The 26,404-nt window shown below is 33.7% G+C and overlaps 1 protein-coding gene across 5 annotated transcripts in view; it reads right to left on the bottom strand.

Moving 5' to 3' along the window:
• The window catches only part of PAN3 (poly(A) specific ribonuclease subunit PAN3), a 134,646-nt gene that overhangs the window by 55,677 nt on the left and 52,565 nt on the right, over positions 1 to 26,404 (bottom strand). For all 5 annotated transcript variants that reach the window (XR_005989636.1, XM_041768301.1, XM_041768302.1 and 2 more), the window contains one exon: positions 17,452 to 17,599. Coding sequence is in view for 4 of the 5 variants with exons in the window: in XM_041768301.1 (XP_041624235.1) it covers positions 17,452 to 17,599 (148 nt within the window). In the remaining variant the exon portion in view is untranslated. The remainder of the gene's footprint in view (positions 1 to 17,451; positions 17,600 to 26,404) is intronic.

Raw genomic sequence — 26,404 nt, 5'->3', positions numbered from 1 at the left:
AAACTGGTAAGGATTTTAAGAGAGAGGTACCAGGTACTTTAAATACATGGAAAATCTCTCTATCTCAGTGCCATTTTTCATTATTTTTTTCAAGTTCCTGCCCAATTTAAACTTTTCCACTTGCCTAGCAGTTTTATTTTTCTAAAAGATTTTAAGTAATCTCTACACCCAACAAGGGGCTCTAACTCAGGCTCTAAGATCAAGAGCCACATGCTCTACTGACTGGGCCAGCCAGGCACCCCTTGCCTAGCAATTTTAATCTTAAAATGAAATCTCACTCTTCTGATATTTCAGAGATGAAATATCACATCACACACATTACACAAATGACAGACTTTAAAGATATTTCTTTGGAAAGATACATGAAAAACTCTACATAACAAAAACACTAACTAAAAGCCTAAGGTGGAAAAAGAGAATTATCCATACGAGCTCATGATAGTCGTGTTTAAAATTGTCATGTGGAATCACTGCACACTGGTACCATAAATACAGCTTGTTTTTCAAAAAAACAAAACAACAAAGTGCCAGCTGCTTAAAAACAAAAACAAAAAACACCCTGCCCTAACCTAGCCTCTCCAAGGAAACTCCATGGACTTCCTCACAATCAGCATTTAAGGGTAACCCCTGTTCCAAGAGAAACTAGAATGCTTCAGTACCACACTTGAGATTTCTTCACATCTGTTCAGTCTTTACCTATCAGGATGATTTGATTTTGAAAATTCACTAACTGTGGGGTGCCTAGGTGACTTAGCTGGTTAAGTATCTGCCTTCAGCGCAGGTCCTGATCCCAAGGTCCTAGTCTCGAGCCCCCACATCATGCTCACCGACTGGCAGGGAGTCTGCTTCCCTCTCTCCATCTGCCCCTTCCTCTGCTTGTGTGCATGCTCTCTCTCTTAAATAAATAAGTCTTAAAAAAAATTTCACTGAGAGCATTTCTAATTTACACCATTCAACTGGTAGAAACAGAAAAAAAAAAAAAAAACCTTCACAGATTCTCAACTATTTTTAAATGTTAAAGAAACCCTACCAATCCTTTAAAACCTATCTCAAGTATTTCCTTTTCCATGAACTTTTCCTTACCTGGACGTCATGATTCAAATCAGATAAAATTTCACCTTTCTTCAAATTTTCTGGCATTTTGAACTTTTTTAGAAGGTCAGATATCAGAATCTCTTGTGAAATTTTTAATACAAAGGCCACTGCTCCAAATGTGTAGTTTCTGATTTCAGTAAATCTTAGACGTGGATAGGGAAAAGAGCTATATTTTGAAAGCACTACAGATTAATATGTAACTACATATGAAAGCTTCCTGGAACCACTGTATGAGACCAGGCACTGAGCAAGGTTCCAGGAATTTAAGAAATAAGACCCACTCCCAATCTCATGAAGCTTACACTCCATCATAAATAAAGCCCACTAAAGTGCTCAAAATTTTCCAATTTAAAATTTTACCATAGGTCTCCATGTGAGATAATAATAATAGATAAAATGTTAAAAATGACTCCAGAAGAAGCATTTAACTTTAGTGGAAAAAACAGACATAAAACACAGAGAAAATCTTATTTTTTTAAAAAATGTTAGACTGCATGCATGAATGAGGAGGGAGAGGGAGAATCTCAAGCAGACTCCCAGCTGAGCATGGAGCCTCAGGCCCAAGACACAAAGCTCCATCTCATGACCCTGGGATCCTGACCTGAGCTGAACACTTCACCAACTGAGCCACCCAGGCACCCCAAAACATAGACAAAATTGTAAAAATACAGTATGAGAGACTCAAGCACTATAGAAGCACAGAGAAGAATGACCAGATAGATAGAAATGGCTTTGGGGAATGAAAACGAGGCATTTGACCTAATCAATGAAAAATAGACAAGATCTCAAGAAACTGAAGACACTTCCAGGCAGAGTAAGGCCAAAGCAAAGGCAAAGCGAGGGGGGGGGTGTGGGAAGCTGACCATGTTCAAAAACATGTTCTCAAGTAGGATGTGTATTTGAGAATAAGTCCTCCATGCGGTAGAGTTAAAGGGATGAGGCTTATTTAATCAGAAAAGAAAGCAGTAGTCTTTTTTTTTTTTTCAATTTTTATTTATTTATGATAGTCACAGAGAGAGAGAGAGGCAGAGACACAGGCAGAGGGAGAAGCAGGCTCCATGCACCGGGAGCCTGATGTGGGATTCGATCCCGGGTCTCCAGGATCGCGCCCTGGGCCGAAGGCAGGCGCCAAACCGCTGCGCCACCCAGGGATCCCGAAAGCAGTAGTCTTTAAATAGTAATCTTCAATTGTTTTAATTCTAAAATTAGTCATTTAGCATCTAAACATGGTTCCTGCCACAAGGGAGTTTATATTCCAATGAGCATAAAGAGAACTACTTATCCTAATTTAAACAATAACAAAACTTCAAATTGTAATAAGTTCTGACAAGGAAATAAACAGGAGAGGATGGAAAATAATGGTGGGAAATGTCCTTTATATTAGTCAAAGACCTTTCTTTGTGACATTTTAGCTGACACCTAAGAGAAGGAAAGAATAAGTCACAGGAAGAACAGGTGAAGCAACATATGCAAAAAGCGTGAGTTAAAAAGAAGCTTAACATATCTGAGGAAGGCAAGCATAGCTGAAACTGAATATACAACTGAGAGAAGAGAGGGGAAGGGTTAGATTAGGGAAGTATATAGCACACAAATCATCTAAGCCCTAGTTAGGAGCTTAGATTTTATTCTACTAACAATTAGAAAGTCATGACCTCATTTATATTTAATATTACTTTTAAGTGGGAAATGAACTGCAGGGATAGACCAATTAGGCTATTTAAGAGGTGATCATGGCCTGGTCTAGGACTTGGGCAGTGTATATCAGAGATATCATATGCAAATTACAATTTGGATTATTCATCAATTTGCGTGGAGTGAAGGGAAGAGAGCAAAGAGGAATCTTAAGTTTCTTAATGAAGCATCCTTCAGAGGATAATGACAGGTTTACCCAACTTCATAAAAGCCCTGATAAGAAAAAGCCTTAACTCCGCAAATGGAATGCAGAGTAAGAATTACTAAATTCTGAAATGAACTGAAATACCAAGGGAAGTAAGGACTATTCTTCTAAAATAATTAAGAGGTTTTCAAACGGTTTAGCTAAAGAGGGAAATGAAGCTAGGGAAATGAATTAAACTGTTTAAGATCCTTGCTACCTATAACTTTTTTTTGTAATATTATAAAAAGCACACATTCACATGAACATTAACAGTTCCATAATAATATCAAAATTCCAAAAAAATGAAAAATTTTAGGACAATATATTAATATTTTCTTTTAATTATAAACATATGTAACTGAAAGTATCAGAGAAAGGAAAAAGTCCTACTCTACCCCACTGTAAAAAGATTAGGGACGCCTGAGTGTCTCTGTGGTTGAGTATCTGCATTTGGCTCAGGTCGTGATCCCAGAGTCCTGGGACTGAATCCCACATCAGGGGGCCTGCTTCTTCCTCTGCCTGTGTCTCTGCCTCTCTCTGTCTCTCAAGAATGACAGAGATTCTTCTCAAGAATCTTAAAAAAAAAAAAAAAAAAGGACTAGTTCTTCTCCACTGTCCTTAACCTCTTAAAGCACTGGTTCTTAACCAGGAATGGACATAAATATTACCAGAGAAGCTGTATAAAAACAGACATGGATACATGGGTGAGCACCTGGAATGGCAGATTTAAGATGGTCTTGGTCTCTTACTTTTTACAAATACCCTGGGAAATAATGATACACATCCTCAGTTAATCTTTAAAAGATTAACACTGATCCTAGCTAATTTTCACACAATTTTAATTAGTAGCTTTCTCTAGTATTAATTGCTCAAACCATGAGGTAAATCCATTACAATCAGAAATATTTCATGAACATAAGCAATAGTATTTTGTCTTACAAAGCATGTAAGTATATTAGTCATAAAAGTCAAAATATTGAAATAGCAAAACAAAAGGATTACTTTACACAATTATGTTTAAAATAAATCTTCCCCCTTTTGAGGGGCAGGGAGAGGGAGGAGGTATCATGTTTTCTACTGACTGAAGTTAGAATATAGTAAAAAGTTTATAATAAAACCAAGCTTCAACATCTATGCTTAAGTTTTTCCAAGCAATTCCCCCATGGGGTACTAGTTATGTCCTGTAAATACAGGTACATACAAAAATATCTCCAAAAGTTAAGTATAAGAACCAAAACTCGGAGATCCCTGGGTGGCGCAGTGGTTTAGCGCCTGCCTTTGCCCAGGGCGCGATCCTGGAGACCTGGGATCAAATCCCACGTCGGGCTCCCGGTGCATGGAGCCTGCTTCTCCCTCTGCCTGTGTCTCTGCCTCTCTCTCTCTCTCTCTCTCTCTGTGTGTGACTATCATAAATAAATTAAAAATTAAAAAAAAAAGAACCAAAACTCCTAAATGTCAATTTCTCAAAATTTAAAAAATTGGAGATGAATTATTTATTTTACCAAGTTTTATTGCAAAAAAATGTAAATAAGTTACTCTTTATTAGATAAAACTTTTAAATTACAAATTTTTTTTTATACAAATACAGATGGAGAGCTTAAGAGCTCTCTCATCAGAGATTTAGGTAAAATAAAAGCTATAAATCTGATTTTTGCCAGTGAAATGATGAGAACCTACTTTACTTCTACCCTGATTTTACAACACCCTAGATAGCTCTCAACCTTCTTCAAGGAATAGATAAAATGTCCAATACACAAATTTGCAACATAAAAAGTGCACATAAGTTCACACAATGTATTATTCCAACAAAAGAAAGAAGTCACAACTCCAAGAATAAGACAGTCAGAATTTCCAAAATAGTAGGAAACCATGCAATTGGGCAAATCACAAAAATCCCTGCTTCTTTATAGAAGAGACTAAAATGTATAACCAATTTTTAAATAATACCATGTGAAATAATAAATGAAAATGGAATATGAGCATTTAACACACAAAAAAACCCACTACAGAACTGTAAATCAGACAAGCAAAGAAAACTATCCTGTTCACAGTGTCTTTTATTCAAATTGTTTTAAGATTTCACCATTAATAATTTAGGTATATAAGATTAAGAGAATTTCTCCCATTGTTTTTATGTCAGAATTACTAAAAGTAACCACCCACCAAAGTTACAGTCTACAATTCTTCAAATTACACCAATATATCTGCCTTTATTTGAAATTGTTGTTTTTAAATTCTCATATTCTAGTTTAACAATCTGCATTCTGGGTATCTGTTAACCTACTCATATAGGAAAAAACATATGTAAGAAAACAGTATTCTATTGTAAATTCAGGTGAAAGTTTTAGATGGAGTCTAACCTAAGCAGTCATTCTGCAAAAATGATAGGGAGCATATTTAATAGAGGCATGATTTCACCTTAGATCTTACATTATAAATCATTTTCCTAAAAGATTACAGCTTTCACTCTACATGATAAAGGGAGTATTTTGAACAGTTTTTATTCACGCCAGAACCCGAATTAATAAAAAATAAATACCTTACCTAAAAACTTACTCATTCTTAATACATCGAAGATCTAAATTTGTTGGGGTGCTTGAGTGGCTCAGTTGGTTAAGCATCTGCCTTGGGTTCAGGCCATGATCCCAAGGTCCTGGGATCAAATCTCACATCAGGCTCCCTGCTCAGCAGGGAGTCTGCTTCCTCTCCATCTGCCCTTGCTCTGCTTTCTCTCTCAAAGGATCTAAATTTGTGGATATATTTTTATGCCTACGGAAATTAAATTCTCAATGAAGTATGTATGTCATAGATTCTTTAACTGAAGGTAGCAGAACTTCACATCCTACCCGCACTACATTCCACATAGACGGAAACAGAATCAAATCATCGGCTACCATTGAAATGCTTTCTTAAAGATGTGATATAACAATTTTCTATTCTATTTTTGAACTAAAAATTATTTGAATAGGACCATGAAGATTTCACAAGTATTCTTTTTCATTCTTTCAAGAAGTATATAAAGAACCAACAATAGGGGATCCCTGGGTGGCGCAGCGGTTTGGCGCCTGCCTTTGGCCCAGGGCGCGATCCTGGAGACCCAGGATCGAATCCCACATCGGGCTCCCGGTGCATGGAGCCTGCTTCTCCCTCTGCCTGTGTCTCTGCCTCTCTCTCTCTATGTGACTATTATAAATAAATAAAAAATTAAAAAAAAAAAAAAGAACAATAGTTTTACTTTTAGAAAAATATAAAGAAAAAGTACAAAATGTTTACAGAATCATGGTTAGTATTTCAGTTATAAAAATTATATTTGGAAAATAGATAAATAAATAAATATTAAAAAATTATATTTTTTGAGCCCGGGTGGCTCAGTGGTTGAGTATCTGCCTCTGGCTAAGGGCGTGGTCCTGGAGTCCCAGAATCAAGTCTCACATCAGGCTCCCCTCGAGGAGCCTGCTTCTCCCTCTGCCTGTGTCTTTGCCTCTCTCTCTGTCTCTCATGAATAAATAAAATCTTTAAAATAAAATAAAAATTATATTTGATTACAGTACAAATATTTTTCTCTTCATTATATTACACAATAAAAAAAGTTTTAACACCTTCCAAAAGTTGTCTGTCTTCTTTCTTTCTTTAAATGTAAATAATCTTTAATAGAAGCCACGTGGATTTGGCCAAAATACATATAACTCAGTTTCCATCTCTGATTTTCTTCTCAATTTCTAGAAAGTTTTAGTCACTATTTATATAATCATTATTTCATTTTGGCTGGTTATCTACCGTGATAAAAAAAAAAGTATCTGGATTTACTTGGATATTAGAAATACTCATGGCATTTGAAAGATTTATTAAGTACCCTACAGCTTCTTCGAAAAGTTTAATTAATCTCATTTACCAAAGTCAGGCAAACGCTGTGAGTTTGTATTATGAATTTAACCTGAGTTTTAACAACCACATACTCTGATGTAATATTTGATGAAGACCATAGCCTGCACATCTGTTTTGCTTCCTATGTCTACAAATAGAGGTCTTCCTTTTGGCCTAACTTCAGCCTTATCTCTATCAACAGCCTTATTTCCATGAGCTTTCCTTAATTAATTTGACAAATAGTAGCAGAATATTAACTACGTGTAAACTGCACAGCCTAAACCCCTAAAAATGTTAATAACATTTTTTAAAAACACTGTATGGGTTTGAATTATGGTTTGTTTTTTTTTTCTTTTTTTTTTTTAAAGATTTTATTTATTTATGCTTGAGAGACAGAGAGAGAGAGAGAGAGGCAGAGACACAGGCAGAGGGAGAAGCAGGCTCCGCTCCATGCAGGGAGCCTGACATGGGACTCGATCCTAGGTCTCCAGGATCCCACCCTGGGCTGAAGGCGGCACTAAACTGCTGAGCCACCAGGGCTGCCCTGAATTATGATTTCAAGAACTATATTCTCTGGCCTGTACAGCAGCTTCATTTGATCACCATAATATTTGAAGAAACGTAACAGTGACTTGCCTGTCCCCAAATTTGGACTAACGATCTGAAAAATGGTAGGCTCTTCCCTAGCCTCTACTATGATGGCAATCTTTTAAATCATAACATTTATATTACTTAAATGAATGGTTAAAACAAAATGGGAGGAGGACAAGTATTTTGTAACAAAACCAACTCCTCTAGAATAAAGAACCATCTTTTTTGCTTCTCAAGTGATAGTGAATATTGATGAGTAAGTGGTGTTCTTCATCATAGTGACAAATTATGTTTGCACTATTTATAGACAAGAAACTTATTCCAAGACAAGAGTGTCTGATTATAAAAAATTATAGATATTCACAAAAATAAAGATTAATATTAGTTAATGTTACTTTGGGTTTCTTTTTTTTTTTTTTTAAGATTTTATTTATTTATTCATGAGAGACGCAGAGACACAGGCAGAGGGAGAAGCAGGCTCCATGCAGGGAGCCCGACGCGGGACGGATCCCAGGTCTCCAGGATCACACCCTGGACTGAAGGCAGCGCTAAACCACTGGGCCACCCAGGCTGCCTCTTTGAGTTTCTTTCTAATGAATAAAAGCTAATACCAATTTTAAAACAAAAACTGAAGTTTGACTTTAAGAAAGTTCTGTGACAGAATCAATAAATACCTCTTATTTCTCTAACATTACAATTTAGTTGACCTCTACATAAAAACTTTAAAGCATACATATTAAACTGTGACATGTAAACAAAGGTAAACAAAGGTATTTGATTACAGTTCAAGACCCATGGAGTTTAAAATTTTAAAAAGCCATGATTCTTAGGCTGCTCATTTTTCAAGTTCTAGAACAGGCATTACTTTTTTAAATGTATTACAATAATTAACTTACACTACTTTTGTCCCATTACCATTACTACAATGGAAGAAATCCCCATTGCCCAGGGGTTTTTTGAATTGTGTTTATGATCTTGAATAAGCTTCAGTAACTCCTGTAACAATTCAATGGATATATATCTGATCATTTCAGTTATCCAGAACATACTCAGAAACTGGAAAAAGCAAAACTAGTCTCAAAGGGTAATTTAAAGCCCATGTGCTTTATTCATAGGCAAAATTCAAGTCCTTAATCAAAGTCTTTTTCTTATTTGAAAAAAAAAAAAAGTGTTAAAAATATGTCTGTGTTCTCAGCCCTTAGCAGATTAGAAGAAGGAAAAGAAAGAGATTGTAAGAAAAAAGAAGACAGCATAGAGCACTAAGAGCAGTGGGGTCTCAAAACAGCTTCCCAGGAAAAGCAACTGCATCAGCAACACCTGGAAACAAATTAGAAAAGTAAATTCTCCAGCTCATCCAAACCTACAAAATCAGAAACTCTGAGGATGGGACCCAGCAAGACTGGGTTCTAACAAGCACTCCAGGTGATTGTGATGGACTTTCAAATTTAAGAACCACTGTCCTAAAGGTAGGAATACTAACAGAACAACACAATCATCAATAAAAAGCAGTTAAGAACTCAGTAAAATGGTTCAAATAAACTTGTCTGAGTATGTCCATTCAGAGGCACTTTAACAAATTCAGAGAGCAAGAGAAAAAGGCCTTACCTTCAAGGAGTTCTAACCTAACACACCGGGGTGAGAGACAATGGAAAGGATGAAAAATCTAAGTAATTACATAACTTGAAACAAACTGTTCTACAAACTCTGATACCTAAAATCCAACGGGGCACCTAAGTGGATCAGTTGGTTAGGCATCCAATTCTTAATTTCAGTTCAGGTCGTGATCTCAGGGTCGTGAGATCAGGCCCGCATCAGGCTCCAAGCTGAGTGTGGAAGCTTGCTTAAGATTCTTTCTGTCTTTCTCTATCTCCCTCTGTCCCTCCCCCCAACCTGCACGCACTCAATGCTCTCACCAAAAAAAATCAAGTATGCTGGAAACCTTCATTTCCTGTGATCCTAAATAAATCAATTATTGTAGCTTCTTTGTCAATTTCTTTAGATACCAAAGATGCAAATAAGATAGTGCTCCAAAACATATATATACATGATATAACTAGGATCAACTTTAAAATTTTGGATCCAAAGAAGACTAGCAAATGTAACCTAAATGCTTAAAAAAAAAAAAAATCAAAGTTCATATTTTGGTGGACAGTCATCACTAGCCACCAGACAATTTCCATACCAACATCCCACTAATGTTCCTCCTCTTCCAGTTCCCTGAAGTGATGCCCAGAAATCACCTGATCTGGGTCCCTAACCGATTACATGGAAAAGAGCATCTCAGGCAATCTGAATATCTGCCCTGGACTATTACAAAAGCAAGAAATAAATACTTGTCACGTGAAGAAGCTCTTACAGGTTGGATCTATTTGTTTCAACAGGTTAGCCTACCACCACATCATAAACAGTGGGCAATAAGCTTGCAATCCATAGTAACTACAGCCTAGAGAGCTGTTTGGGGACAGTAATTATACTAACATCCTACTCATCTGTTTTCTTTAAGGTACAAAACCCCCGAAAGGGACTATTAATTATTCGTTACTACTTACACAAAAATCAATCTAAAGTCTGGAAATCCCATCTAAAATTCCAGAAGATATTTATGAAATCATAAGAAAAATATCTCATTTCCAATAATATTAATGTATAAGAGATTCATGACTAAGGAATCAGAACTAAACATTATCACCATAAACATGCAGTCCACATCTGAGTGTTTGCTTTAGGCTCTACAAGTCTATGTATACTGGGGGTTTTAAAACAGATACATCTCCAATTCCTCTCCTTTTCTAAGGCCTTTCCCATGTGCTCTACTCAGACTGCACCTCTGAAAGGCAAAAAAGAGTAAGAAAAATAGGTGGCTTTCATATATGAATTTAACTAATCAAGACTGCTGAGAAGAATCAGGGAAAATTCAAAACACAAAAGAGGCTGCCACCATTCACATCATTCCTACAGAATTAGAGGACCACTCCTAACTAAACATGTACCACATGGCACAGTAATTTTACTCACACAATCACTCTCTCCTTCACTGAGTACATACAATAGGCACCACTGAGTCAAAAACTTAAAGAAGAAATGATTCTGACCTCCCAACCTATTTGACTTAAGGCTAGGGGGCAGAGGGCTGACTCCCAACTTTCTATATCCAGCTAGGAATCAGGAATATTCTTGTTCATTTAATACATGCTCTCTCCACCTCAGTTCATCCAGAACCACTACAACACACTGATTTACTCCAGATGCTAATCTTATGCTGCTGAAACAAAACTCCCTTCCATCTCCACCTATGATAGACTTGGTAGGATTTTCCATTTACACAATGTCAAGGAAATCCAATGCCTTTTAAAGCCTCTTTTAAAGTCTCTTTTAAGTCTAGTCCTTGTGTTCCTGTTCCCTCTCTCTCTCATCACTGCGTTCATTTCTGCCTCTTTTTAGTGCATCTCTTACAGATCCACATGTCAGAGAATAGAATTTTACATTAGAAAGACTTTTAAAATCATCAAATATTATCTTCTTCTGGAAATGAAGGGCTAAAATGCAGGGATCAAAGGGTTTGCCAAAAGCCACAGAGCTATCTTATTATAACTAGCACCATGTCTAAAGGTAATCAAGCATGATCCAATGAAAACAGTCAAAGAGCAGCAGGAGATGTTGCTGTAGTTGTAGATCACTGAACTTACAATGGAAAGGAACCCCTACCCACTCCCATCCAGCCCCTACCCCCAGGTAAGGGACAAGTTAGCCAACACATGAGATTTAAAAAGGAAGTCCATAATAGGAACTCTAAAACCTAACAGGATGTATTAACCAGGGATTCCCCAACCAGTAGAATAGTATCTACTGGTAGCTATTAAGCCTTACCTGACAGGTCTCCAAGCCAGCTGCAGCAGCCACATCCCCCTCTGCGCCATTAACGTCTCGCCTCAGTTTCCTGAAATTCCCAACTGGGAAGGGAATACAGGCTCACAGGCACTCCCAACCCAGTTATGACTCTACAGTTCTACTGTTAGTAATCTTCCCTGGGATAGCACCATCAGTATCAATATACATGCATACAAAGAGCAGTCTCCATCTAGGACGAGCTTAACATTACAGGGCAATGAAAAGGTCCTCTTCACAAAAACCTCAGAGACCCCCTGATCTTAACTACAAATTTTTATTTCATTTTTTTAATGTAGAAAATAATCCCCAACTAGAAAATCTGGAAAGGTTTGAGTGATTCTGCAGAATATACCTGAAAAACAAAGTAGTTACAAAAAATGGAAACATGCAATTTAAAAATAATACTTACAAATATTTTCACTGGTTTTAAGAATGTTTTAGCACCTCAAGACACAAAGTGATTCTAGTTCTGATACAGCAAAATCTTCAAAAGGCACATTTCTGTTCTTATATGACTATTTACATCTATATTCTCTTGAACATTTGCGGTTTTTAGAAGTTTAAAAGATGTTCATGAAATCATTAAAATTCACTGTATTTAAGAGATACTGACCAATTAAAACATTTTTTCCCCAGACAAAAATGAAGCTTAGTTAAATGAGTAAGCACTCATTAGGCACCACCTATATGCCTAAGTTTGTGCTAGATAAGAAATGACATGGTTCTTCCTAGGGGATTGATAATTCGCTTAGGAAATCTAGATTGATATTTTTAGACAAAGAAGACTATTTTAATGCTACCTCTACTGCTAGTAAGAGTAAAAATAATTCAGAGAAATCAGTTCAGACTGAAATATCAAAATAAATTCATGGTAGAATTTGATGAACCCACAGAATTCATTTAACATGAATTGGAAATAAGGAAAATAATTTAGGAAAATCTATGTAGAGTAATATCCTATAAAACATGTTGATGTTTAAGAATTACATAAATATTTTTTATAATTTTTTCAGTAATTATACCACTAAGCAAAACACAAAATTGTCTAAAATGATAGAATAGAAAGTTTTTATTTCTGCCTTTAGTGACTGTAATGTAGAACCTAAGATACACATAAAATTTTAAATATGAACTTAGATATTCACCATTGGCAAGACCACAGCTTTAACTTATCAGCTTCCTGTTTTACAGGTACATACACTCCTTAGCTGGTTATACAGCTAGTGGTTTAGACATATCTGTGTATTTTATTTTATCCATAGTAATGTTCCAGCCATAATGATTTAGAGGAGTTCATGATTTCTGACATACACAATTTGTTAATTTTAACAACATATTCCAGTTTTCCCTGTCTCTTGTTTTTCAGTCATACAACTAAATCAGTTATATGGACACACACATACATACAACTTGTCCAAAAAAGAAAAAAAATACCCGAAAAGGCTATCATATGGAAAAGATTTTGATTTACTCCATTCAATGCAGAGAAAGAATTAGGAACAGTGGATAAAACACTGACAAGACAGAGTTTAGTTCAGCAGAAGATATAATTTTCTTTTTTATTCAAACTTAAAATGTACGCTGAGTTACCCTTGCTTAGCTAATGAATTCCTTATTACTAAGAAGCAGCTAGATGATAATCTGTTAGGAATGTCACCTCTAAACTGGCACAAGACTCAATTAGGTCAACCTCAAAAAGTTCTGCCCAGATCAATAACCAGTATCAGATTATTCCATAAACCAACTACTAGGTAAATGAAATGAATTAAACCTCCATTCTTCGTCTATGATATGAAATGGCACAGAACGAATCAATCACAGAACTTCATTATTTTTTAGCATAGAAATTTAAAACTAAAAAAAAAAAAAAACTTTACTCAAACTTCTCAACATTACAAAAGTAAATAACTATTTTTTCAAACTTCTCAACATTACAAAAGTAAATAACTATTTTTAAGTACGACCATTTGATATATATACATAAAATTATATATGAATTTAAATATTTTAATATTTTAGAATAAGAATGATGAAAAAAATATTTCCCCTTTTTCTTTCCTGTCCCCCTTTTTCCCCCCACACTATGCCTAAGCTAAAAAATAAATAATTTTAGCTAATTTTACCCATCAATTTGGCACTCTCAAGAATATATAAAAAATGATTATTTAAAAAAACTGGATCTAAAGCTTTGTTTTCTTTAAATTTTTCTAGACTACTACAATAAAATCTATAACAAACGAATGGAATTACTTAATAATGGTTAAGCATAGTGTAATTAAAGGCTTCCCCCCAAATCAATTAGCTGAGACTCGCCATAATAATTTATATTAAAATACAGCTAATGGTCCAAAAATCTGTACCATCCTCGTCTTAAAGAAATGAATAGGTGAAAATACTGAGTCATTTATGGTTCCCTTTTTTATTTATAAATTGATGATGGCATTTTCAAATCCAAAACTCTCTGCCTCTCCCAAGTGTCTAAACACAAGCAAGCAGAACAAAAGATGTTCAAATCCTGAGTCACAACTGTGCATTAAAATACCAGATATACCTGTAAATGCCCTCAAAATGTATGTTCCTGTGGCTAACTCTCTGAAAATCACTTTCAAACAGACTATGGTTAATACTGAGGAAATTAAACTTAAAGCAGAACAGGACTTAGTTTACTAAGCCTACGATCAACGCAAAATACTCTTAGGAAAAATTGATTTAAAAGCCACTCAACAATTAGTTCTCGTGACAAAATTAGTTCTCATGGCACAAAAAAATTACGGTATAACATCATTTCACACACTTATTGTAGTCATATTTTCATTTCTAAAGTTCTATTCAAAACCTTCACCTAAAGCAAGAGCTACTAGAAAAAGAAACCTTTATCTGTTACTTTCAAAACATTCTTACTAAAACACATTCTGGAAATAAATTTTGCTAAGTGTGTGTTAAGCCAGTGGTTCCTAACTTTCAGAAGTCTGTGAATTTCCAAGAGAGCAACACGTTTTGTGACAAGAGAAAACTGCATGTTTACAAGTAAAGATATGCATGTAACTATAGGGGTTCTCAAAGACAGTAAAGGTCTAAGTTGAGTACCATACCCTAAACATTCCTGTAACTATTCATAGCAGATTACTTAGAGTGTAGAGCTACTGTTCTTAGGTTAAATGTCCATAAAACAACTAAGCCTATAAATCCTTGATGTCCTCAGGTAGAAGAAAATGGCGATGTGTACAATTCAATGGAAACTTAACATGTGCTGCATGTTTTTAATAACTTAAATACCTTTTAAACCTAATTACCTAGGAATAAATTCAAATAACTTTTGTATAAAGTTTTACATCTTATATTAAGGCTTTTTAAAAATGCAAATCAGGTTTTAAAAGTGATAAAAACAATTTAAAGAAGAAACTTTCACTCAGGATCTACTGTTGTTTGAGGCATGCTTTTAATTCTTTGTAATTTGAGGAAATTCAAAATCTAATTATCTACTTAATTTTGCTCAAGTATTTTCACATTTTTGGTCAAAAGATGTATTTAAATATGTGTTTTTTTCATATATAAGGAAAATGACATTACTCTAGTTTTTTTTTTTTTTTTTGACATTACTCTAGTTTGCATCTGAGTGCCAAAATATTTAAGGTTTCATGTTTTCTTAAAAAAACGGTATTTGACATATTTTCAAGGGCAATAATTTCCAAAACAGAAATAAAAGAGAAAAATGAAACTTCATAAACTAATCAATAGGTTATATCTACAGTAGACAAGAAACATTAAAGATAAATTAAATCACCACTAAGATATAGGTAAACAAACTCTACCACCTTTTTGACTCTACAACTTTAAAGTGAAAATACCAAAAACCTTTCCCAGGCCTTGAAAAAAAAATAGCATTTGTGGGTAAGAAGTGATAAAAGACACTGAAGGAAGACAATTTTTTTCTCTTTGTTCATCTCCAGAAAGTGTTAAGCCATTAACTAAAAGAAGGAAATATGAATAATAAATGCAAAACCATTCATCATTCCAGTATTTGTGGAAAATACTTTAGCTTATTGATTTCCATTTGAATGAAGAACAATTTTTAAAAATAGATATTCAGGAATACATTTAATGTGATATACTGATCTATTTTCAATGGTTCCAGACAGTAATTACTTCCATTAATAGGAAATAAAATGACCATTTTAACATTAGAACTATATAGGAGAGTGGTTTCTCAGCTAACTTAATGTTTTATATTAACTGATTTCATCCTAAATTCATGTAGTTGATAACCGAGACCAACGAAACATCTACCTACCCACCTACTGAAGAGCTTAAAGAAGTAACAAAGTAACAAAAAGTAACAAATTTTTTAACTAAATGTATTCAAGATCTAAAATTTCCTTTGCATTTTTAACTCAATATTTTAGAAGTTTTTTTTTTTTAATGGCAAGCTTGAACTAATTTGATCAAAGATGTAAGCAAAAATTTACTTTTGAAACAAGGGAAGATGTGTTTTTAGGCCAAAATAAACTGGTACTTCATTAAGAGAGCCAAAGTTTTTAATTGGTATATGGATATCATGCTTGTGGGTGCTTTATAAACACTGCTCAGAAGTTTGGACAATCTCTAAGAAATTTTAGATGTATAGCTGACATGTAGATTATGCTCATGTAAACAATGTGAACACACCTCAATGGGACAAAAATCATAGTAGCAAATTACTTACAAGTAAAACTTTTAGGCTACCAGGGATATTCAATTCTGACACTGCTCTCTAGGGAAGAAGGGAAAATATTTAAAAATTTAACTGAATCTGAAAAGAGCCAGAGTAGAAGAAAAGGTAAGTAGACAGAAGAGGGGGGTAGGGATTCTAAGGGAAGGGGAGCTGAGTGTAAGGAAGAGAGCAAGAAAGAAAAAGATGGCAGAAGAAGGCATTGATAAAATCCTTGGCAACACAAGGTTATTCCACCTCTAAGTACACTTGATACTTTATATGTTAAACCAGATGCTCTGTTCCATAAAGTTATCAGTACTACTCTTATTCTTTATCTCAAACAGATCCTTGATTTCAATATTAGCATCAAAACTGATGACTCCTACTAACTGGATTAAGCCCTGGAGGCACTACTAGTTCCAGACTGATCTTGGCAGACCAATTTTGGCTTCAATTAGTATATACATAATTCATCTTATTTCTGTTTTTTTGAAACATCCAAGATTAAGGGATGATTATCCAATACAGGTTCTAGAAATATAATCTGTGTGAGTAGTTCGAACAATTTATATAGACAAGAAAACCTACTCTGAACTTATAAATTCAACACAATTCTCCACATCTTAATTTTCTAATTAAGGTACACAATAGGGATGAGTGATGCTGTTTTAGAAATTGTTCATATTTTCATATTAAAATAAATGTTTATATATGGAGTAGAATACAAAATTTGTATGAATTTTTAAGATAAAAGAGAAGACTTCAAAGAAAATAGGATTCTGGAAGGGTCACCGGGGTATAAGTGCATTTGTCCAAATTCTTCTGCCATTATGGGTGAACTTGGAAAAAAAAATGATCGAAAAGTACTATTTTCTCCACCTTGATGATCTCTAAATACATTTCTTTCCTACTATTATTTATAATAATTTAGTCAACTTAAAATTATTTCTATAAGATTTATAATCAAACACCTGGAAGGCAATATATCTCAACAATTTGTATTTAGAACGACACAGAATTACTTTTTTAGAAATTTACTATAAAAAGACTCTGAAATATATATATACACATATATATGTTTATCTCAATAGTCTATTTCTGATTTTTTTACAGAAGCTTTTGAAAGAAACAGCATTATTATTGACTTTAAAAAGTAGAGAAATAGTAAAGTCCAAGTAGATATTTTTTCTAATAAACCATTTTCTAATTTAAATTTATTTTTGTGCTTTTAAACATGCTTATGTATAATTTTTGTTCATATTTAAATTTTGTTTTAAAATTTTCAACTACACATTCAATCTATGGTACCAAAACCAAGAACATTTGACTCATAATGTGTCCAAATGTGAATCATTCAAGTATACAATTTCAGTTCTAATAAACTAATAGCAAATAGTCCTTACAGATTTGATATCTGGAACTCACTGGAAATAGTTACTCAACTTACCTGGTGCTAATCCAGCAGCAGCAGGACTTCCCATGGATGGGTGAGAGAAAACTTGAGAGAAGGCAGACATATTTGACTGGGACACGTTACTCAGCCTGGAGGTTGATCCTCCTTTAGGAATAAACTCGCTTGCAGTAGGATTTGGTGTCTATTTAAAAATCAAATATAGTAAGTTAACACACTGTAAGTCTAAAAAAGACACTGAATCTATTAGGCACTATTGCAGTGATTTGAGCAAAATATTTTATTGAAAGGATGTACAGCATTTTTTAGTTTGCATATTTTGGAGTGGTATAATGAAATTTCTTGAAGGAAATTTTTTAATCAAATTGTGAGGATTTTAATCATTTCATTTGCAGGATATAACCCCAGAAACATGTTAAATTTGCCTTTGATGGTCCAATATGCATCATTATCAAACTATCCTAATACTTTAGAGAACTGGGAGGTTGAGACTACCTCAAAACTGAGCAACAAGTTTCAAGTTTAATATCTTTAAACCACTTCTATCAGAATAAAGGTCAAAAAAGCCTTTATTCCAAAATTAATCACTTCCTTTTTAAAAATACTTAAGACGTTTCCCCAATAATATTGTGCCATGTATTTAAGTAACAGAGTAAAGACAAGAAAAACATTTAAAAACCAGGAAAAGGTGGGAGGAATCAAGTTATTAAAAAAAAAAACAAAAAACTAACAGAGGCTCCAATGCTTTCAATGCCCACAAGTATCACACTTAACTTCTGTTATATTTAAAGTCTTTTACTATGAGATTATATGGAAAAAATTTTCTTCACGGTTGAATTATGACAACATTTTATATATTCAAGTGCCATAGTACTTAAAGCTGTAAGAACTACTGGAACATTTTAAGACTGGATAACAAATTCAAAATGGCCTGTATTTTGTCCACCTGGAACAAATAAATACCCTAAATTTTTCTGAAATGGTAACCATTTTAAATTCTAGATGACTAAGCATAATAAAGATTCAGTCACTCTTCCCAGTAATGGTATCATCTGAATTTAACTTTCAAATGGTCAGCCAATGAGATAATTCAGTATGGCTCACACTTCAGCCCACATTTTATGCATGCATATAATAAACTAAGTTTAAAACACACTGAATCATGATGCAGAGAATTTAATCACTTGATCATTTGAATGTAAAAATCCATTTCCACCATAGAGAAAATAAGAAGACGGAATTCCTGTACAACTCGAGAACAACTTCCCTAATTCAATATGACACCGCATACTGCCAAATTAGAGTTCAAATTATTAGATTTGGAAGATTACAAGTCAATAGACTGACCTAAATTTAAACTTTACAACAAATGATAGCTTACTGGTTACATGCCAGCTAACATTAAATACAAAGTAATAAAATGTAGAAGAAATGTTAATCTGGGCTTAATTGGAAAAATACTAAAGAATAAACCTCTTTAACTGCCTCATCTAAGAAATGATATTCGGGGCGGGGATTCAGGCCTGATCCAAAATATATTTTCCAAAGAGAAAGAAAGATCCTCTTCCATCACTTTTCTGTATGTGTGTGTGTGTGAGTATGTCTGTGTTCCAAAACCCTTCCAAATTCTAAAGTTTTCAAAAACAGTGGACCATAAAAGTATGGTCAGACATTCCTTAATTTCTGGGGTAGAAAAATAAGTCCATGCATTTTACTAATACAGTAATTCTTAGTTCTAAGGGAACTAACAGGATAACTTCAGAGCTAAAACAATGTGTTTTATAATCTATTAAATCATAAATCTATTTTAATTATAAATCATAAATCTATTTTAGAAGGTAAGAGTCAAGATAAAAGCAATCAGTATACTGTAAGAGCCAAGAAACCTAGGAGATATGGGGACTTCAGGATTACAAGATTACTAAGAGACAACAAAGAAAATTATATGTGTATACAAAAATTTCAGTAGCATATTCCTGAGAAATAGGTATTACTCATTTTCCTTGTCAGTTATATTTACTGTGAATAATAAACTATCTGATGTCAAAGCTGAGCTTCTCTAAATTAAATCTATTTTAAATTCATTTGAAAGCCTACTTTTAAAGGATCCTATAAAGGAGAAAAAGGAGGGGAAAGTCTATTCCACCATTCCCAAACTAATCATATATAAAATGTCATAATAAATTATAAAGAGCCTCCAAATTTACTAGAAATTGAAATTAATGTAACTGAAAATTTAGACTCTAAACTGTAACCTTTACAGATTCAACAACCACAGATGCAAAGAAACTTACCCAACAGTGAATTTTAATCAAAAAGTTAAAAAAAGGGGATCCCTGGATGGCTCAGCTGTTTAGTACCTGCCTTTAGCCCAGGGTGTGATCCTGGAGTCCCGGAATCAAGTCCCACATCAGGCTCACTGCATGGAGCCTGCTTCTCCCTCTGCCTGTGTCTCTGCTCCTCTCTTTCTCTGTATCTCTCATGAATAAATAAATAAATTTTTTAAAAAGTGGAAAAAAAAAAAAAAGCTTAAAATCCTCCCTCCTTTCTCTTTCCCAGTTTAAGATGGCAAAGCATTTCTCTAAGTGGATAGTTTGGGAGTTTGTTTTATTCAATTCTGAGTATTTGAGATTAAAGAAAAATAAATGGGTTTAAATGGCAGGGGAAAAAAATTACACAAGGTTAGGTGCAACGCAAAAAAAACAAATTTAGGAATTAGAGTTATTAACAGGTAATAAAAATTCTTGCATTATCTAGGCAGATTAGAGAACTATCAGAAATATTTAAAATAATAATAAATTATAATAATGAGAATACTTTTATGATGTAATTAGTTAATAACTACAATTAAAAGATACATTCTTAAAATGATTTTTTAATTTAAAATATAAAATGGGCTTTATATAGTAACAAAACAGTATAGGCAAACACCTGTAACATGTTAACAAGAACAATTTTTTGAATAAGGCAAAACTGGTTAACTAAAATGAGTATCACATTAAAATGAAATATATGTTCATCAGAAAGTATACAATTTCTTTTAGCTTGAGGAGGTGAAGGTTACATCTAGAAAGAAGACTCAAGGATTTGGAATGTATAAATTTTCTAACTTTAACACCCCTAAAGAAAATGGAATAAAAGTTTTATTACCCCTGCCCTATGATTTACATAAGCCTTATCTAACTACCTAATAATGTTCCTATAGTATTACATTTGTTATTTCATCTACAGGTAATAATATTTATATTCATCATTTCTATTTCTATTCTAGTTTTTTTTTCTAGTTTATATTTTAAATCCTAATTTTCAGCATTCCTTTAACCGCTCTAAATGCACATTTGAAAATAAATCAATGTTTATTCACGTAATAGACATTCACTTTGAGAGAATCTATCAATAAAAATAGAATTTCGGGTTCTCATACACTTAAATTTACACTGCAACTTGCATGCCAAAAACAATCAAGTGTTTTTTACAAATGGACACCATCCCCCAAAAGTTAGCTATGATCCCTACCTGTACTCTCTAAACAGAAATAGACTAAATCAAGAGTCCTAACATTTAGCTTTAAAAGCCCCGTTGTAATTATTACTATACTTAAAATTAAATAATAATATATCAATGTAGATATCCACCCAATCAAAATGATAGAGTATTTCCCATCTTGTAGGGTTTTTTGTTTTTGTTTTTTACAAATGAAGTAATTTTCTGATGAGGTTGGTAACTCAGATTTAACACAATTTTATGCTTTTCTACTATTACATGATTCCATGGAAACTGTTATTTTTTTAAAGTAAAATTCAGTATTTAATACTTGGCTGGACTCCACTACAAAGAGAACACTTATATTAGACCACAATAAATGAATCTCATAAATTTAGGGACTAATTAATAGTGCAACCAAATAAAAAGTACAACCATTAAATATGTTTTTTAAATTAGCCCCGGTGGTTAGGCGGTGGTTTAGTGCCGCCTTCGGCCTAGGGACTGATCCTGGAGACCCGGGATCGAGTCCCGCATCGGGCTCCCTGCGTGGAGCCTGCTTCTCCCTCTGCCTGTGTCTCTGCCTCTCTTTCTCTCTGTGTCTCTCATGAATAAATAAATAAAATCTTTAAAAGAGGAAAATGGGAAATTTATATTAAATTATAAAAGAACACCAAATCTTATATAATAGTTCACTGCAAATATGTCAAAAAGGTTTGTAAGAAAAACAACGTTGTTTTAAGGTAACATATGATTGAGAAACCACTAATGTTCCTGAGAATTGTTCAGGTTTTTTAAAAATCACATAATAAATCAATAAAACCCATTGAATACCTTGTGGTACAGATCCTTATAATGAGCTCAACTTGCTTTACTTGTCCTAATATCTTAAGTTGCTATTGGTAATCCCTCTACTCTCTGTATGAAACATGACCTGCTTTTTCTTAACAGTTTTATTTAGGTACAATTGACATATAAATAAACCACACTTACTTAAAATGTAAACTTTGATAACTCTGGTCATAGGTAGACAAGGAAACCATTACCCAAATCAAGATAATGAATATATCCATTATGCCAAAAAGTTGCCACAAGCTTCTTTTAAATCCCTCCCTCCTATTCCTCTCTACTCCCCTACTTTGGTCTTGAGGCGACCACAGATAAGCTTTCTGTCATTATAGATTAATCTGCATTTTCTAGAATTTAATATGAATGAATCTAATATACATATGTATGTGCTGGTTTTTTGCCTAGCTTTTTTCACTTGACAACATTAAGATTCATCCATGTCATTGCCTCTCATCAGTATTTCATTCCTTTTTAACTGATTAATTTTCAATAATATCAATATACTACAACTTACTTTTTCATCTGATGGACAAATGTTGTTTCCAGTTTTTGGCTATTAAAAACAAAGCTGCAAAGAACATTCATGTACAAGTCTTTGTGCGGATATGTTTCATTACTCTTGGAAAAATAGTAGTGAATGGCTTGAATACATGGTATATGATTATATACCCTTTTAAAAAAATTGGTAAGCTGTTTTACAAAGTGGCTGTACTATTTGAAATAGTACATATTGAATATGTCTACCAGCACTCTGTGGAGAGATCAAGTTGTTCTATGTACTCAGGGACATGTAGTTTTTGGTCGGACTTTTATATTTTAGAGATTGTAATAGGTCTGTTGTATCTCAATGTGGTTTTACTTTGCATTTCCCAAATGGTTTATTTGCCATTCTGTGTCTTCTATCATAAATGTTCGTTTGTTTTTTTTTTTTTTACCATTTTGATTGGATGTTTTTTATTGCAGAATTTTGACAGTTTCGCAAAGAAGTCCGTTGTCAGATATGTGATATACATATATTTTCTCTGGGTCTAGGATTTCTTCTCACTGTCTTAACAGTATCTTTCAAAGAACTAAAGTTCTTAAACTAATGAAGTGAAGTTTATAAAATGTTTAAGGGTCATGTATTTGGTGTTGCATCTAAAAAATACTTGCCTAACCAAAGGTCACAGATAGTTTGTTTTCTTCTCTAAGTTTTGTGGTTTCATGTTTTACATGTAGGTCTAAGATCCACTCTGAGTTAATTTATTTTTAAAGTGTGAGGTATGGGTCTAATTTTTTGGCATATATTCGATTATTCCAGCACTGTTTGCTAAACAGATCATTCTTCCTGAACTTAATGGCCTTTGCTACTTTGTTGAAAATCAACTACTTATTTGAGATTACACTAATCTGTAGATCAATTTCGTAAGAATCAACATCTTAATAATGAGTCTTCAGATCCATGAACATGATGTATGTCTCCATTTATGTAGGTCTTCTTTAATTCCTCTCAGGAAGGTTTCAAAGTTTTTAATGTACAGGTCCTCAGACCTTTGTCAGACTGATCCCTATTTTATATTTGATATTATCATAAATTACATAATTTAAAAAACTTCAATGTATTATTGTTTGTTGCTAGTACACATGTACCAGTTTCCTGGTAACAAACTACCACAAATTTGATTGCTTAGTACAACGGAAATGTATTTAGACTCTTTTTCTAAGTAAGGTAGAATTTACAACTTCCAGGGATTAGGACATGAACTCATCTTTTGGGGGGCCAAATTTGGGCTGCATTTGTTTTTCTTTCTCTAGTTTCTTAAGGTAGAAGCTGAAGTCACTGACCCGAAGAACGCTTCTTCTTTTCTACTATAGACTTTTAAAGCTATAAATCTCCCTCATTATTGTTTTAGCAGCATCACACAACTTTTGACATACCTTCATTTTCATTCAGTCCAGTACACTTTCTACTTTCCCTATTTCTTCTTTGACCCACGTGTAATTTAGAAGTGTGTTATTTGGTTTCCAAATACTTGAAGATTCTCCAAAAACCTTTCCTACTGATTTCTAATTTAATTTCATCGTAGTCTGAGAACATATATATCTGATCTGAATCCTTTTTTAAATGTACTGAAACTTGTTCCATCACCCAGAATTGGTCTTAGTCAATGTTTTATGTGACTTAAAAAGAATATATATTTAGTTGTTTGGGAGCACAGTGTTCCATAAATGTCAAATTGATAGAGTTGTTCAAATCTCCCATATCCTCACTGATTTTGTCTCTTTCTTCTAAATATTGAGAGGGGTATTAAAATCCTATCACTGTTTGTCTACTTCTCCTTGCAATTATATTATTCTTTGTCTCATATATTTTAACCCTGTTATTAGGTACATAAATATTTAAGAATGGTACATCCATGCTCGTAATGAGCTATCCCTTTATCTTTATCAAATATAACTCTCTTTGTTCCTGATAATATTCTCTGCTCTGAAACCTACTTTGTCTGACATGAATATAGCTATCATGGGTATATTATATATACAGTGTATATAAGTGTACTATCTATACAGCTGACCCCTGAATAACATGGGTTTGAATTGTGCAGGTCCACTTACACACAGATTTTTTTGATACGGTACAGTACCTGTAAATGTATTTTCTCTTATTCATTTTTTCTAGCTTACTTTATTGTATGAATATAGTATATAACACATATAACATGCAAAAATGTGCGTTAATCAAATGTTTATGTTATCAGTATGGTTTTCAGTCAACAACAGACTACTAGTCATTATGTTTTGGGGTAGTCACAAGTTATACAAAGATTTTCAAGTGCATGGGGGGGGGGTCATCACCCCAACCTCTACATTGTTCAATGGCCAACTATATTATTATACTATATATATACATTATAATACGTGTGTGTGTGTGTGTGTATACTGTTTGTCTACTTCTTGCAATTATATTGGTCTTTGTCTCATATATTTTAACTCTGTTATTAGGTACATAATTAAGAATGGTACATCCATGCTCTTAATGAGCTATCCCTTTATCCCTTTATATACACATACACACACATTACGTATAGACTGATAATATGCAGTAGTATATTACTATTACTACAACTACTATAATTATACTAACTACATATTATAGTATTCACATTATTGTGTGTGGTATATGATATTAGTAATATACACACAACACGTCTTTTCTGACTAGTGCATGTTATAACTTTAAGCCTATTTTAGTTTTCATGTTCAAAGTGGGTTTTTTGTCAGTTTCATTTGGTTGGATCTTGTTTTTCTTTTTTTTCAAATCCAACTTGAAAATCTCTGCCTACTTATTGGGACATTTAGGCTACTTACACTTAATGTCATTATTAATATGGTTAGATTCAAATCTATCATCTTGCTACTTTTCTATTTGTTCTCTTTGTTCTTTGTTCCCCTTTTCCTTTTTCTGCTGCCTTCTGGGATTAACTGATTTTTAAATTTTCTCTTTATTTCTTCTCTCAGCTTATTAGCTATAACTCTCTGTTGTGTTATTATAGTGGCTGCCTTAGGTTTTATAATACATATATTTAACTTATCACCAACTATCTTAGTCTGCTACGGTCTTAACAAAATACCATATACTGAGCAGCTTAAACAACAGAAATTTATTTTCTCACAGTTCTAGAAGATGAGAGCCTAAGATCAAGGTGCCAGCAGAGGTGGTTTCGCCTGGGGCCTCTCTCCCTGGCTTGCAGACAGCAATCATCTTGCTATGCTGTCAAGGCAACAGGCCTTTTCTCTGTGCCTGTGCACTGCTGGTATTTCTTTGTCTTCTAAGGACAGTAATCATATTGGATTAGAGCCCCATCCTTATGATCACATTTAACCTTAATTTTTCTTTAATAATATGGTCACATTAAGGATTAGGGCATAAGCAATGAATTTAGGGGGAAACACAACATAGTCCTAACATCAACTATCATCTAGTCTTAAACTATTTCATATATCTATAGCAAGTTTACAATATTATACTCCCACTTCTCCTCTCCTAGACTCTGTGCTCTAGTCATCACATACTTTAAATCTATTATTACACTATGAACCTTATAAGAAGTTACTATTTTGCTAAAAACAAGTATTTTTCAAAGAGACTTAAATAAGGGGAAAGTTTCTTATATTTACTCATGTAGTAACTGTTGTCAGTGCTCTTCATCTCTTTGATAGATCCTGATTTCCATATGCTTTTGTTTTCCTTCTACTTGAAATACTTCCTTTAGTATTTATTGAAGTACACATCTGCTGGTGGTGAATCCTTCAACTCTTGTATGTCTGAAAAAAGTGTTTATTTTTCTTTTTTAAAAAAACTACTTCAAAATAACTTAGGACTCACAAGTAGTCTTTGCATGTCTACTAATTTTTGATTAGATGCCAAATGTTGCTACTTTTATCTTGTTGGGTCTGGGCATTTTTCAGCATTCCTATAAAAATTCCTGACCTTTGTTTTCCATCATGAACTGCTTAAAAAGTGGTCTCTGATCCTTCAGGTCTTGCTTTTAAACTTCATTAGAAAGGGTCAAGGCATCATTTATTATAGACAATAATTTGGTCCCACTACAAGACTTCCCATTACCTTACTAGTGCTTCATAAATCATGATTTTTTTTCCATGTTGTCTGGTGAGA

This window comes from Vulpes lagopus, chromosome 8 (genome assembly GCF_018345385.1).
Source record: "Vulpes lagopus strain Blue_001 chromosome 8, ASM1834538v1, whole genome shotgun sequence".
NCBI lineage: Eukaryota > Metazoa > Chordata > Mammalia > Carnivora > Canidae > Vulpes > Vulpes lagopus.
This window is presented reverse-complemented; position numbering and strand designations above follow the sequence as displayed.